This window comes from Scyliorhinus canicula, chromosome 24 (genome assembly GCF_902713615.1).
Source record: "Scyliorhinus canicula chromosome 24, sScyCan1.1, whole genome shotgun sequence".
NCBI classification, from domain to species: domain Eukaryota; kingdom Metazoa; phylum Chordata; class Chondrichthyes; order Carcharhiniformes; family Scyliorhinidae; genus Scyliorhinus; species Scyliorhinus canicula.
The window spans coordinates 7,755,136-7,768,375 of NC_052169.1; the positions used below are offsets into that span (position 1 = coordinate 7,755,136).

At 50.3% G+C, this 13,240-nt stretch overlaps 1 protein-coding gene across 1 annotated transcript in view; it reads left to right on the forward strand.

Annotated features, from left to right (window-relative positions):
* The window catches only part of ccdc33 (coiled-coil domain containing 33), a 302,969-nt gene that overhangs the window by 233,119 nt on the left and 56,610 nt on the right, over nucleotides 1-13,240 (forward strand). Inside the window, exon 13 of the mRNA XM_038784192.1 lies at nucleotides 12,617-12,795. Coding sequence (XP_038640120.1) covers nucleotides 12,617-12,795 — 179 coding nt within the window. The remainder of the gene's footprint in view (nucleotides 1-12,616; nucleotides 12,796-13,240) is intronic.

The following is a 13,240-nucleotide window of genomic DNA, read 5'->3' on the forward strand; positions in this document are numbered from 1 at the left end:
CGGATTCCACCGCACTACGGAACAGCGAGTTCCACAGATTCACCACCCTCTGCGAAAAGTAGTTCCTCCTCATTTCAGTTCTAAGCCTTTCAGCCTATATCCATGACCTCTCGTTCTAGGTTGCCCTGGGGGGAACATTTGGTCTACATTTATTTATCAATCCCTTTTGGTATCATATATTCCTCGATCAGATCCCCTCTCATCCTTCTAAACTCCCAACGGGTCTAAGCCAAAACTGTTTAATCTTTCCTCATACGTCAACCCTTTCATCCCCGGAATCAATCTGGTGAGCCTCCTCTGGAGCTGCCTCCAATGTCATCACATCCTTCCTCAAATAAGGAGACCAAAACTGGTCACAATACTCCAGATGTGGTCTCACCAACACCCTATACAATTGCAACAACACCTCTCTACTTTTATACTCCAGTCCTTTTGCAATAAATGCTCACATTCTATTTGCCTTTCTAATTACATGCTGTACCTGCATACCAACTTTCTGCGATTCATGAACAAAGACACCCAGATCCCTCTGCCCAGGTGCATTTTGAATCTGCTTTCCATTCAGAGAATAATTTGCCTTTCTATTTTTTTCGGCCAAAATGGATAACCTCAGGGCAGCACGGTGGCGCAGTGGGTTAGCACTGTGGCCTCAAGGCGCCGAGGTCCCGGGTTCGATCCCGGCTCTGGGTCACTGTCTGTGGTCACTGTCTGTGTGGAGTTTGCACATTCTCCCCGTGTTTGCGCGGGTTTCGCCCCCACAACCCAAAGAAACAATGTGCAAGCCAGGTGGATTGGCCACACTAAATTGTCCCTTAATTAGAAAATATGAACTGGGTCCTCTAAATTAAAAAAAAATGGATACCCTCAGCATGGTAGCACAAGTGGATAGCACTGTGGCTTCACAGCGCCAGGGTCCCAGGTTCGATTCCCCGCTGGGTCACTGTCTGTGCGGAGTCTGCACGTCCTCCCCGTGTCTGTGTGGGTTTCCTCCGGGTGCTCCGGTTTCCTCCCGCAGTCCAAAGATGTGCAGGTTAGGTGGATTGGCCATGATAAATTGCCCTTAGTGACCAAAAGGTTAGGACGTACCAGCCTCCCCGAACAGGTGCCGGAATGTGGCGACTAGGGGCTTTTCACAGTAACTTCATTGAAGCCTACTTGTGACAATAAGCGATTTTCATTTCATTTCAGGGGTCATTGGGTTATGGGGATAGGATGGAAGTGAGGGCTTAAGTGGGTCGGTGCAGACTCGATGGGCCGAATGGCCTCCTTCTGTACTGTATGTTCTATGTTCTCACACTTATCCACATTAAACTCCATCTGCCAAATTTTGGCTCAATCTTGTTTAGCTCAATATTCTGTGGAAAAGCAACTGGTCCGAAAATACTTACGATGTGAAAGTTTGGCGTTCAAATGAGTTTTATTTTTTTTGTTTTTTTTTATAAATTTAGATTAGCCAATTATTTTTTTCCAATTAAGGGGCAATTTAGCGTGGCCAATCCACCTACTCTGCACATTTTTGGGTTGTGGGGGCGAAACCCACGCAGTCACGGGGAGAACGTGCAAACTCCACACGGACAGTGACCCAGAGCCGGGATCGAACCTGGGACCTCAGCGCCGTGAGGCGGTTGTGCTAACCACTGTGCCACCGTGCTGCCCTTAAATGAGTTTTTTTTAACAATGCTTTTGGGAAACCGTGTATTGACTTTCATGCTTCTTTTAGCACTTCTACAAGATGTGTTGCCCCTCCTAGTTTGTCAGCTAGCTCACTCTGTGGAGTACATGGAACAGGAATGTGCCACTCCTGGCTCGCACTTTTACATTATGTCGTGGACCCCCTGCAAGGTCTCCGGGGACCCCCCAAGAGAAGGCGAGGTCCAGCTTTGAGAAGCACTCTTCATAGCTTGCAGAAACAATAAGTAATAATTACACCCGACGCTGAGGTCCCAGGTTCGATCCCGGCTCTGGGTCACTGTCCGTGTGGAGTTTGCACATTCTCCCCGTGTCTGCGTGGGTTTCACCCCCACAACCCAAAGATGTGCAGGCTAGGTGGATTGGCCATGCTAAATTGTCCCTTAATTGGAAAAAAAATAATAATTGGGTACTCTAAATTTATTTTTAAAAAGTAATAAGTACAAATTGTTTCTTAATCAGACTGTTAATTGTTCTTCATTAAAATATTAATTCAACTGCAGTCAAAACCCAGCCTTTTCCTCGTGGTTTGAGAAATGCTCCATTCTTTCAGAATAAGATGCTGTTTACCACCCCCCCCCCCCCCCCCCCCCCCCCCCCCCCCCCAAACAACCTCAGCCAAACAACTTTGTTTCCATGGTAGCCTTCTCAATTAACCTCCCTTCCACACCCCACCCCACGCCCCCGGTGCTCAGCCAGTGCAATGTCAGCCGTAGCTAAGCAAAGGTTGTGTTGTAGCGACAGAAAGAACGAGTCGACAAAGAATTTATTGTGGCTCCTCAAGAGGGGGAAGGGCAATAATCAGCGTGGCTGGCCAGGGAGGGGTTGTCCTGGCCTGAGGGGGTGGTGGGCAGCCGTTTCTGGTCAAGTGCACCTCCCAAAACGATCGTAGCAGCATTAGCTGCCAAGGATTTGTTTTCTTTTGCTTTGAAGGAGTGGTTTTCCGATCTCAGCTGTCAGTGGTAACTGGGTAGGGACGACTTAACAACCTTATAAAGGGAGGCTGCGGAAGTAACAAGGGCACTTGAGCAAGTTTCCACAGGGTACCTTGTCTATTTTGAGCAAGTTTGCCACAGGGTACCTTGTCTATTTTGAGCAAGTTTCCACAGGGTACCTTGTCTATTTTGAGCAAGTTTGCCACAGGGTTCCTTGTCTATTTTGAGCAAGTTTGCCACAGGGTTCCTTGTCTATTTTGAGCAAGTTTGCCACAGGGTTCCTTGTCTATTTTGAGCAAGTTTGCCACAGGGTTCCTTGTCTATTTTGAGCAAGTTTGCCACAGGGTTCCTTGTCTATTTTGAGCAAGTTTGCCACAGGGTTCCTTGTCTATTTTGAGCAAGTTTGCCACAGGGTTCCTTGTCTATTTTGAGCAAGTTTGCCACAGGGTTCCTTGTCTATTTTGAGCAAGTTTGCCACAGGGTTCCTTGTCTATTTTGAGCAAGTTTGCCACAGGGTTCCTTGTCTATTTGCAGCAGGCGAGAAGGGGACAGTTGAACCCCGGGTTTACGCTGATGTTTTAGATATAGAATTTACAGTGCAGAAGGAGGCCATTCGGCCCATTGAGTCTGCACCGACCCTTGGAAAGAGCACCTCAAATCGCCACCCTATCCCATTAACCCCACCTGACCTTTTTTGGACACTAAACGGGGAATTTAGCTCGGCCAATCCCCCTAACCTGCACATCTTTGGATTGTGGGAGGAAATCGGGGCACCCGGAGGAAACCCACGCAGACGCGGGGGAGAACGTGCAGACGCCACACAGACAGTGACCCGAGCCGTGAATCGAACCTGGGACCCTGGCGCTGTGAAGCCACCGTGCTAACCACTGTGCTGCCGCTCTGCCTTGTTTGGAGGAGGCTGGCATACGCTCAGAATGCGCGCGTACTACAGGCCTCTGACAGTAACCGTGAGTATTTGGGAAATAGATTAAGCCTGATGGGTGCACAGTATTCCCACGAAGGAAGACGGCGATCCACTTTCATACAGCCTTCGAGCCTGGTTGCCTAATTGTTGCAATTATCTTGAACCAACGTTTCAGAAGCTGCAGAATGGTGCGTCAATTGACAAATTGAATTCAGTTTAGATAAAAATAAAGTGGCGCCTTTTAGCAGGAAGAATAAGGAGATCATGTGCTCCTTGGAAGAATAGGAGTCTAAATGAGGTAGAGGAGCACTGGAGTCTAGAGACGTTATCCAGGAGTCATTAAAAGTAGCAATGGAGGCAAACTGTCGCTGAAATTCTGAAATAAAATGCTGGGAAAACTCAGCAGGTCTGGCAGCATCTGTGGAGAGAGAAGCGAGGGGGGGTTGGCGAGACTTTCCGGACCCCACCCTCCCCTGCAGACGGTGGTATCTTCCAGTCCAGCCGATGCCTCGGGGTTTTTGCGTGTCCCGCACCCTCTGTCGCCAGGAGACACACCGTGTGGTTGGGGGTTGGCTACGGGTGGGCGGTGGGGCCGGGGCGGACGGGCACGGAACACCATTGCCGCAGCCCGCAAGGCGGCCACGCAGCTGCGCACGCCGCTGACTGCCCACTGTGAACTTTGGGCCGTGGGTCGTGTGGGTGACCCCCCCCCCCCCCCCGCCCGCCCCTCTAAGTCCCCTCTGACCCCAGCCGACCCATCAGTGGGATGGGTGCGCTCCAACACAACCAGTGCCATCTTGTTGGCTGGGATAATAATAATCGCTTATTGCCACGAGTAGGCTTCAATGAAGTTACTGTGAAAAGCCTCTAGTCGCCACATTCCGGCGCCTGTCCGGGGAGGCTGGTACGGGAATCGAACCCCCGCTGCTTGGCCTTGTTCTGCATTACTAACCAGCTGTTTAGCCCACTGTGCTCAACCAGCCCCTTGTGTGTGTGTGTGTGTGTGTGTGTGGGAGGATGAGTGTGTGTGTGTGTGGATGAGTGTGTGTGTGTGTGGATGAGTGTGTGTGTGTGTGTGTGTGGATGAGTGTGTGTGTGTGTGGGTGGATGAGTGTGTGTGTGTGGGTGGATGAGTGTGTGTGTGTGTGGGTGGATGAGTGTGTGTGTGTGGGTGGATGAGTGTGTGTGTGTGTGTGGGGGTGGATGAGTGTGTGTGTGTGGGTGGATGAGTGTGTGTGTGTGTGTGTGGGTGGATGAGTGTGTGTGTGTGTGTGGGTGGGTGAGTGTGTGTGTGTGTGTGTGGGTGGATGAGTGTGTGTGTGTGTGTGGGTGGATGAGTGTGTGTGTGTGTGTGTGTGGATGAGTGTGTGTGTGTGTGTGTGGGTGGATGTGTGTGTGTGTGTGTGGGTGGATGAGTGTGTGTGTGTGTGTGGGTGGATGAGTGTGTGTGTGTGTGTGTGTGTGTGGGTGGATGAGTGTGTGTGTGTGTGTGTGTGTGTGTGGGTGGATGAGTGTGTGTGTGTGTGGGAGGATGAGTGTGTGTGTGTGGGAGGATGAGTGTGTGTGTGTGTGTGTGGGTGGATGAGTGTGTGTGTGTGTGTGTGTGGGTGGATGAGTGTGTGTGTGTGTGTGGGTGGATGAGCGTGTGTGTGTGTGGGAGGATGAGTGTGTGTGTGTGGGAGGATGAGTGTGTGTGTGTGTGTGGGTGGATGAGTGTGTGTGTGTGTGTGTGTGTGGGTGGATGAGTGTGTGTGTGTGGGAGGATGAGTGTGTGTGTGTGTGTGTGGGTGGATGAGTGTGTGTGTGTGTGTGTGGGTGGATGAGTGTGTGTGTGTGTGGGAGGATGAGTGTGTGTGTGTGTGTGTGGGTGGATGAGTGTGTGTGTGTGTGTGTGTGTGTGGGTGGATGAGTGTGTGTGTGTGTGTGTGTGGGTGGATGAGTGTGTGTGTGGGAGGATGAGTGTGTGTGTGTGTGTGGGTGGGTGGATGAGTGTGTGTGTGTGTGGGAGGATGAGTGTGTGTGTGTGGGAGGATGAGTGTGTGTGTGTGTGTGGGTGGATGAGTGTGTGTGTGTGTGTGGGTGGATGAGTGTGTGTGTGTGTGGGTGGATGAGTGTGTGTGTGTGTGTGTGTGGGTGGGTGGATGAGTGTGTGTGTGGGTGGGTGGATGAGTGTGTGTGTGTGTGGGAGGATGAGTGTGTGTGTGTGGGAGGATGAGTGTGTGTGTGTGTGTGTGGGTGGATGAGTGTGTGTGTGTGTGTGTGGGTGGATGAGTGTGTGTGTGTGTGTGTGTGGGTGGATGAGTGTGTGTGTGTGTGTGTGTGTGGGTGGATGAGTGTGTGTGTGTGTGTGTGTGGGTGGATGAGTGTGTGTGTGTGTGTGTGTGTGTGGGAGGATGAGTGTGTGTGTGTGGGTGGATGAGTGTGTGTGTGTGTGTGTGTGTGGGAGGATGAGTGTGTGTGTGTGTGTGTGTGTGGGAGGATGAGTGTGTGTGTGTGTGTGTGTGGGTGGATGAGTGTGTGTGTGTGTGTGTGTGTGTGGGTGGATGAGTGTGTGTGTGTGTGGGAGGATGAGTGTGTGTGTGTGGGAGGATGAGTGTGTGTGTGTGTGTGGGGGTGGATGAGTGTGTGTGTGTGGGTGGATGAGTGTGTGTGTGTGTGGGAGGATGAGTGTGTGTGTGTGTGTGGGGGTGGATGAGTGTGTGTGTGTGTGTGTGGGTGGATGAGTGTGTGTGTGTGTGGGTGGATGAGTGTGTGTGTGTGTGTGTGTGGGTGGATGAGTGTGTGTGTGGGTGGGTGGATGAGTGTGTGTGTGTGGGTGGATGAGTGTGTGTGTGTGTGGGTGGATGAGTGTGTGTGTGTGTGGGTGGATGAGTGTGTGTGTGTGTGTGTGTGGGTGGGTGGATGAGTGTGTGTGTGTTGGTGGATGAGTGTGTGTGTGTGGGAGGATGAGTGAGTGTGTGTGGGAGGATGAGTGAGTGTGTGTGGGAGGATGAGTGTGTGTGTGGGTGGGTGGATGAGTGTGTGTGTGTGGGTGGATGAGTGTGTGTGTGTGTGGGAGGATGAGTGTGTGTGTGTGTGTGTGTGTGGATGAGTGTGTGTGTGTGTGGGTGGATGAGTGTGTGTGTGTGTGGGTGGATGAGTGTGTGTGTGTGTGTGTGTTGGTGGATGTGTGTGTGTGTGTGGGTGGATGAGTGTGTGTGTGTGTGTGTGTTGGTGGATGAGTGTGTGGGTGGATGAGTGTGTGTGTGTGTGGGTGGATGAGTGTGTGTGTGTGTGTGTGTTGGTGGATGAGTGTGTGTGTGTGTGGGTGGATGAGTGTGTGTGTGTGTGTGTGTTGGTGGATGAGTGTGTGTGTGTGTGGGTGGATGAGTGTGTGTGTGTGTGGGAGGATGAGTGTGTGTGTGTGTGTGTGTGTGTGGATGAGTGTGTGTGTGTGTGGGTGGATGAGTGTGTGTGTGTGTGGGTGGATGAGTGTGTGTGTGTGTGTGTTGGTGGATGAGTGTGTGTGTGTGGGTGGATGAGTGTGTGTGGGGAGTGTAATGTGCCTGAGTGGCTCCTGAGCCTGCTGAGTGTCAATCACAGACCCGGCGAATCCCGCAGCATTTTTCATTGAAATTGATTGAGTTCCACGTGGTGCCAGTGCCAGCTCCTCCACAGTCTCTGAATCGGTCCAGGCGTAGCGCCAGTTTTGCTGTTGAGGAACCCCATGAATCCTGCGCTGGCGTCAACGCTTAGGACGCGATCTTCCCAAAAAGGGACAAAGTCCTCGAGCGTGCGGCGAGTTTCCCGGCACTCACAGTGCTGATAAACAGCTGACTATTCAAGGTGACTTGCGTTGAATAATTTATGGGGATCAGTGTTAAACGGCGCTCGCCCCAGGTCTCCGAGGTGAAGGATAATGAATCCCAACACCTCAGGTGCCTCGGGAATCTGCACATTTAGAGTGAGGTTTCGTTCTGATAACGCAGATTTGCCAAAACATCATCCCGCCCACTGTGGTGGGATTCACATGGCAACGTCTCGCGTGACCGCGTTGAATCCTGCGAGGCTTTGCGAGCCGGGTAGGTCCCAGGAGCGAGGTCTCCCGGCTTTCAACGGCCGCGTTGCTTTTCTGGCGCGGTGTGCTGTTGGATCCTGCCCTCAGTGTCAGGAATGGAGAATTCGCTCACGGCATTCATTGCCCATCCCTAACTGCCCTCGTTCCCACGACCAGGTGATCATTGGTTATGATGTTGTTGATTGAGGGATAAATACGATCAAGATTAAGATGACACCATGTATGCACGATCATCTGACATTCCCTCATCTTCTCTGGTACCATGTTCAGTTGGAACACCGGAAAGGGCATTGGATTTACACTTGTCGGGCGAAATATTCCTTAGCCACAGGCCAATGCTTATGCAGTTACATTGTATATCTTGTGTTGCCCTATTATGTATTCTCATGTATTTTCTTGAATTTTGTTTAATTCCCTTTTCTTCCCATGTACTGAATAATCTGTTGAGCTGCTTGCAGAAAAATACTTTTCACTGTACCTCGGTACACGTGACAATAAACCAATCCAAATCCAAAATGCAGAGGAGCAGGACAACTAATTGGATGAATCTTTTTTTTTAAAATAATTTTTATTAAGATTTTCACAAAATGTAAACAACAAAACAATATTAACAGAGCAACCATGGTAAAAACCCAAGAACAACACCCACCCAACTACAAAAGCAACTACAAAAACAAAAACAAAAAAAAAGGAAACAACAAAAAGGAAAGCGATAACACCCGCCACATCCAACAAACCCATGTACACAGTTCTCCCTCCCACCGAGCCAAACCCCCCCCCCCCCCCCCCCCCCCCGGGGTTGCTGCTGCTGCCGGCCTATTTCCCTACCGTTCCGCCAGGAAGTCCAGGAAAGGCTGCCACCGCCTAAAGAACCCTTGTACTGATCCCCTCAGGGCAAATTTCACCTTCTCCAATTTGATGACCCCGCCATATCATTGACCCAGGCCTCCACGCTTGGGGGCCTCGCATCCTTCCACTGAAGAAGAATCCTCCGCCGGGCTACTAGGGACGCAAAGGCCAGGACACCGGCCTCTTTCGCCTTGGATGAATCTTTCAAAGAGCAAGCAAGGGCTCAATGAACCGAATGGCCCTCTGTGCTTTAATACTTGATGATTTCATGGCGTAAATATTAATGATAAAAACAGCCGCCGATTAAATATAAAAAAGAATATTGAAAAACAGACAGAAGATTCTGTGCATGTGCAGTTTATCCTAAAACATCCTTCCTGTGACATTCATCATATCGCTGTTTCTGGTTATGAGATTAGCATAATATAACTTTGTTGTTTTATTACATCGAAACAGTGCCTAAGATGTAACAGTAGATCAAACCCACGGTGGCCTTTATCTTTTGCTTGTGAACAATCCATAGAGAAAAGACGTCACCGAGGGATGTCAGTCGCGAAAGTATCAAGACGCTGCAAGTTAGAGATTATATTCATGAAAGAAAATCTTTGTTTTCAAATTTACACATCATAAGATGTATGATTGGCAAAAGAACCAGAATTTACTCAACAAGGTGTTATGATCTGGAATGTGTGGGCATATTAAAGAGTAGAATCAGGATGTTGAGGTGGGGTTAAATATCCTCCTCAGAGGTGAGTTTGGAGGTGGGGGGGGGGGCATTTAGTCAGGCGGGAGGGTGCAGAGTGGAGACCCTGTCCCATTCCCACCGCTGCCCTGGTTAAATCTGGGGCTGGAAATTTGTGAAAGACCTTTTTGCCCCGACTGTTGCGTTTGGTCCTTTATACCTTACGAAGGAATCCACCACACTCTGCAACTTGTCCAAATTAGAATCTTTTATTGAGTCTCGTGTGGTGAGATAGCAATCTGATACAGAGCACATTATCGTGGAGTCTGCTAACTACTCCTCTGGAATCTGCACCAAAGCACTGACCATTCACATGTATGTCTCATCACCCTCTCAATCACTGACCATTCACATGTATGTCCCATCACCCTCTCAATCGTCTTCTGAAGCTGGTCAGATGTGTCTCCCCTTATAGCGGAGTCACAGGTCACATGATCTTGGTGTAGAGACCGCATGGTGTGACTGTACCACCATCTGCTGGTTGGAGGTCGCACACCATCCAACTGTGATATAGCCCATAGACATATCACCACACCGACGTCAATCCAGGCCCTTGAGTAGACATTTAATATCCAATTATGGGCCTCATCCCGCCTCCGCAAGTACTCAACCAGGGGCTGAATGGCCTCTTTCAGCTCTGTGTCAACAATTGTTCCATTAGTGGCACTCTTCCCACTGTGGGTTCAAGTTCCACTCCAGTGAAATGAGCACAAAGTTGAGGTGGATACTCCAAAGTAGAGCTGGAGGGAGTTCAGCCCATTTGGAGGTGCAGCATTTTGAATTAAATCACATTGTTGGATTATCCCAATACAGTTCAAATGTTTAGGGTTAGGATGCGGAATGCAATTTATTTAGTGAAGCCCAAAGCAAACTGAAGGAACAGCACCTCATCTTCCGATTCGGCACTTTACATTTACAACCTTCTGGACTTAACATTTAATTCAATAATAATAACATTAAACTAATCTTTATTGCCACAAGTAAACTTGCATTAACACTGCAATGAAGTTACTGTGAAAAGCCCCTAGTCGCCACATTCCGGCGCCTGTTCGGGGACACTGAGGGAGAATTCAGAATGTCCAATTCACCTAACAAGCACGCCTTTCGGGACTTGTGGGAGGAAACCCGAGCACCCGGAGGAAACCCACGCGGACACGGGGAGAACGTGCAGACTCCGCACAGACAGTGACTCAAGCCACTGTGGTGGAGGGTTTGAATGTTTGCGGAATGAAGAGCAATCAAGTGGGCTACTTTGTCCTGGATGGTGTCGAGCTTCTTGAGTGTTGTTGGAGCTGCACTCATCCAGGCAAGTGGAGAGGATTCCATTACACACCTGACTTGTGCCTTGTAGATGGTGGACAGGCTTTGGGGAGGGGGGGGGGGGGGGGAGTGGTGTCTACTCCCCAGTGAGGTGAGTTACTCGCCATAGGATTCGAACAGGGAATTGAACCTGGGACCCTGGTGCCGTGAAACAACTGTGCTAACCACTGATCACCAAGATTGGCTCGATTGTACCAACACAGATCAAACTGGCCGGGTCCTAAAGGGCATAATTGCTCGACTGTCCGCGACAGGTGGTGACGAACCCAACAAGAGGGAGAACCACAGGCTTGGGCTGACAAGTGACAAGTTACATTTGCACCACACATGGGCCAGGCAGTGACTATCTCCTACAAGAGAGGACATTGACATTCAATGGTATTACCATCTCTGAAACCCCCACAATCAACCGCTTGATCAGAAACTGAACTGGACTAGGCACATTAATACTGTGGCTATCAGAGCAGGTCAAAGGCTTGGAATTCTATGGCGTGTAACTCACTTCCTGACCCCCCCCCCCCCAAAACATGTCCACCATCTCCAAGGCACAAGTCGGGAGTGTAATGGAATACCCTCCACTTGCCTGGATGAGTGCAGCTCCAACAACACTCAAGAAGCTCAACACCATCCAGGACAAAGCAGCCCCGCTTGATTGCTCCCCCTTCCACAAACATTCAAACCCTCCACCACCGACGCACAGTGTCAGCCGTGTGCACCATCTACAAGACGCACTGCAGGAACTCACCAAGGTTCCTCAGGCAGTACCATCCAAACCCAAGACCACCACCATCTAGAAAGACAAGAGCAGCAGATACCTGGGAACCCCTGCATCAGGAAGTTCCCCATCTTCCCCACTAACCACCTTGGAAATATATCACTGTTCCTTCACTGTCGCTGGAACAGAATCCTGGAACTCCCTCCCTAACAGCACAGTGGGTGTACCTACACCTCCGGGACTGCAGCGGTTCAAGAAGGCAACTCACCATCACCCTCTCAGGGGCAATTAGGGATGGGCAATAAATGCTGGTTTAACCAGTGAAACCCACATCCTGTAAATGAATTTAAAAAGATGCAAGGATACATTTTGGGATGTGAATTTCAAATAAGAAAATAAACTTTCAAGTATCATCTGGGAGTTAATCCAAATGTTTCTTCCTGCAGGCGATGGTGCCATTGTATTGTAGCTGCATGGTGATGGGGGAATCATACACCTTCCTGCTTTCCATTCATGAACCTGTATTCCCATGATGGATTGTATCGTCTTTGGTCCAGGGAACAAGGCTGATTCCCCTGTGAGATAACTAGTTAGTGGGTGAGAAAGGGTCGAAATGCCACGTGTAACAGACAGAAAAAAGCTACATTTGGGCAATACTATTTCCTCCTCTGTGACGATCATCTGTTGCTGATGGGTTAACTCGCACCAAGCCACATGTCCCCGATTAGCCTAATGCTCGTTTATCTACAATGGCTCCTGATCAAGCAACATCTTGATCTTAAAATTCTAATCCTCCTTTCAAACCTCTCCATGACCCCGTCCCTCCTTATATCTGTGACCTCCTGCAGCCCGACGACCCCTCCAAGACATCTCAGCGAGAATCGGTGATTTAATTGCTCCACGATTGCGGGTATAACAGCCCTGGTCCACGATCCTGTACCCAGAACATTTTATCCGGCCGTTCGCGCCGGCGGTGAACTCCCTCCGCGTGTTCACCAGCTGTGGAGGTGGCACAGACATTGGTAAACCCGTTGGCAACAGCAGGATCAGGAAATACCGGCGCTGGCCAATGGCGGAACACCTCCACCGGCACGAAAGACTAGGTACGGGAATCGAACCGTGCTGCTGGCCTGCCTTGGTCTGCTTTAAAAGCCAGCGATTTAGCCGAGTGAGCTAAACCAGTGATGACCTTGCAGGTAGCACCCACATCCCGTGAAAGAATAAAGAAAATCAATCCACCTGAAAAGGCCAGATAGCTTCTCCATCTGGAAGAGGTCATGTCCAACACCAATTGCACAGCCATCGTGCTCTATAAATATACGTTGTTGTTGTTGTGAATTCAGTCCTGTCTTTGTCTGACTCTGTCCCTCTGTTTATTTTGCAGCTCCGGCAGGACAGAGTCAGCCTCCCGCCCTACGATGCACTGGCGCAGATTCTTCCGGAGTACGACTACCTTTTCCGCAGTCCCCACCCGAAGGAGAGGCCGGAGCCGGAGCGGCCGCAGTCGGTCAGAGCTCCCCGTCCTCTTCCCACCCAACAGGCCGCTGCTCCCTCTGAGAAAAGGTGAAGTTTCCCTTCCGCCAGTTTCCAGCCCGTGTGAGATCCGGTGATGTGGGCTGACCAGTGACTTGTTTGCCGGGGGGGGGGGGGGGGGGGGGGGGGGGGGGGGCAGGAAGGACTTGCATTCATATAGCGCCTCTTGACACCTCAGGCCAGCTCAGAGGGAAGTACTTGTGAAGTGCTGAAGAAAACGCAGCAGCCAATCTGCGCGCACAGACAGATCCCACAAACAGCATCGTGACAATGGCCAGACTAGCTGATATTGTGGTGATGCTGCTGGGCGATATTTATTCACCTGGGCCCCATGCCGAGCTCTCCGTCTCTTTTTCAAATTAGCCCCACAGGATCTTTTTCACCCGTCCGGTTCACTGATGTCCGTAAGGGAGGGAAATCTGCTGTCCTTACCCGGTCTGGTCTAGATGCGACTCCCGACCCACAGCAAAGTGGT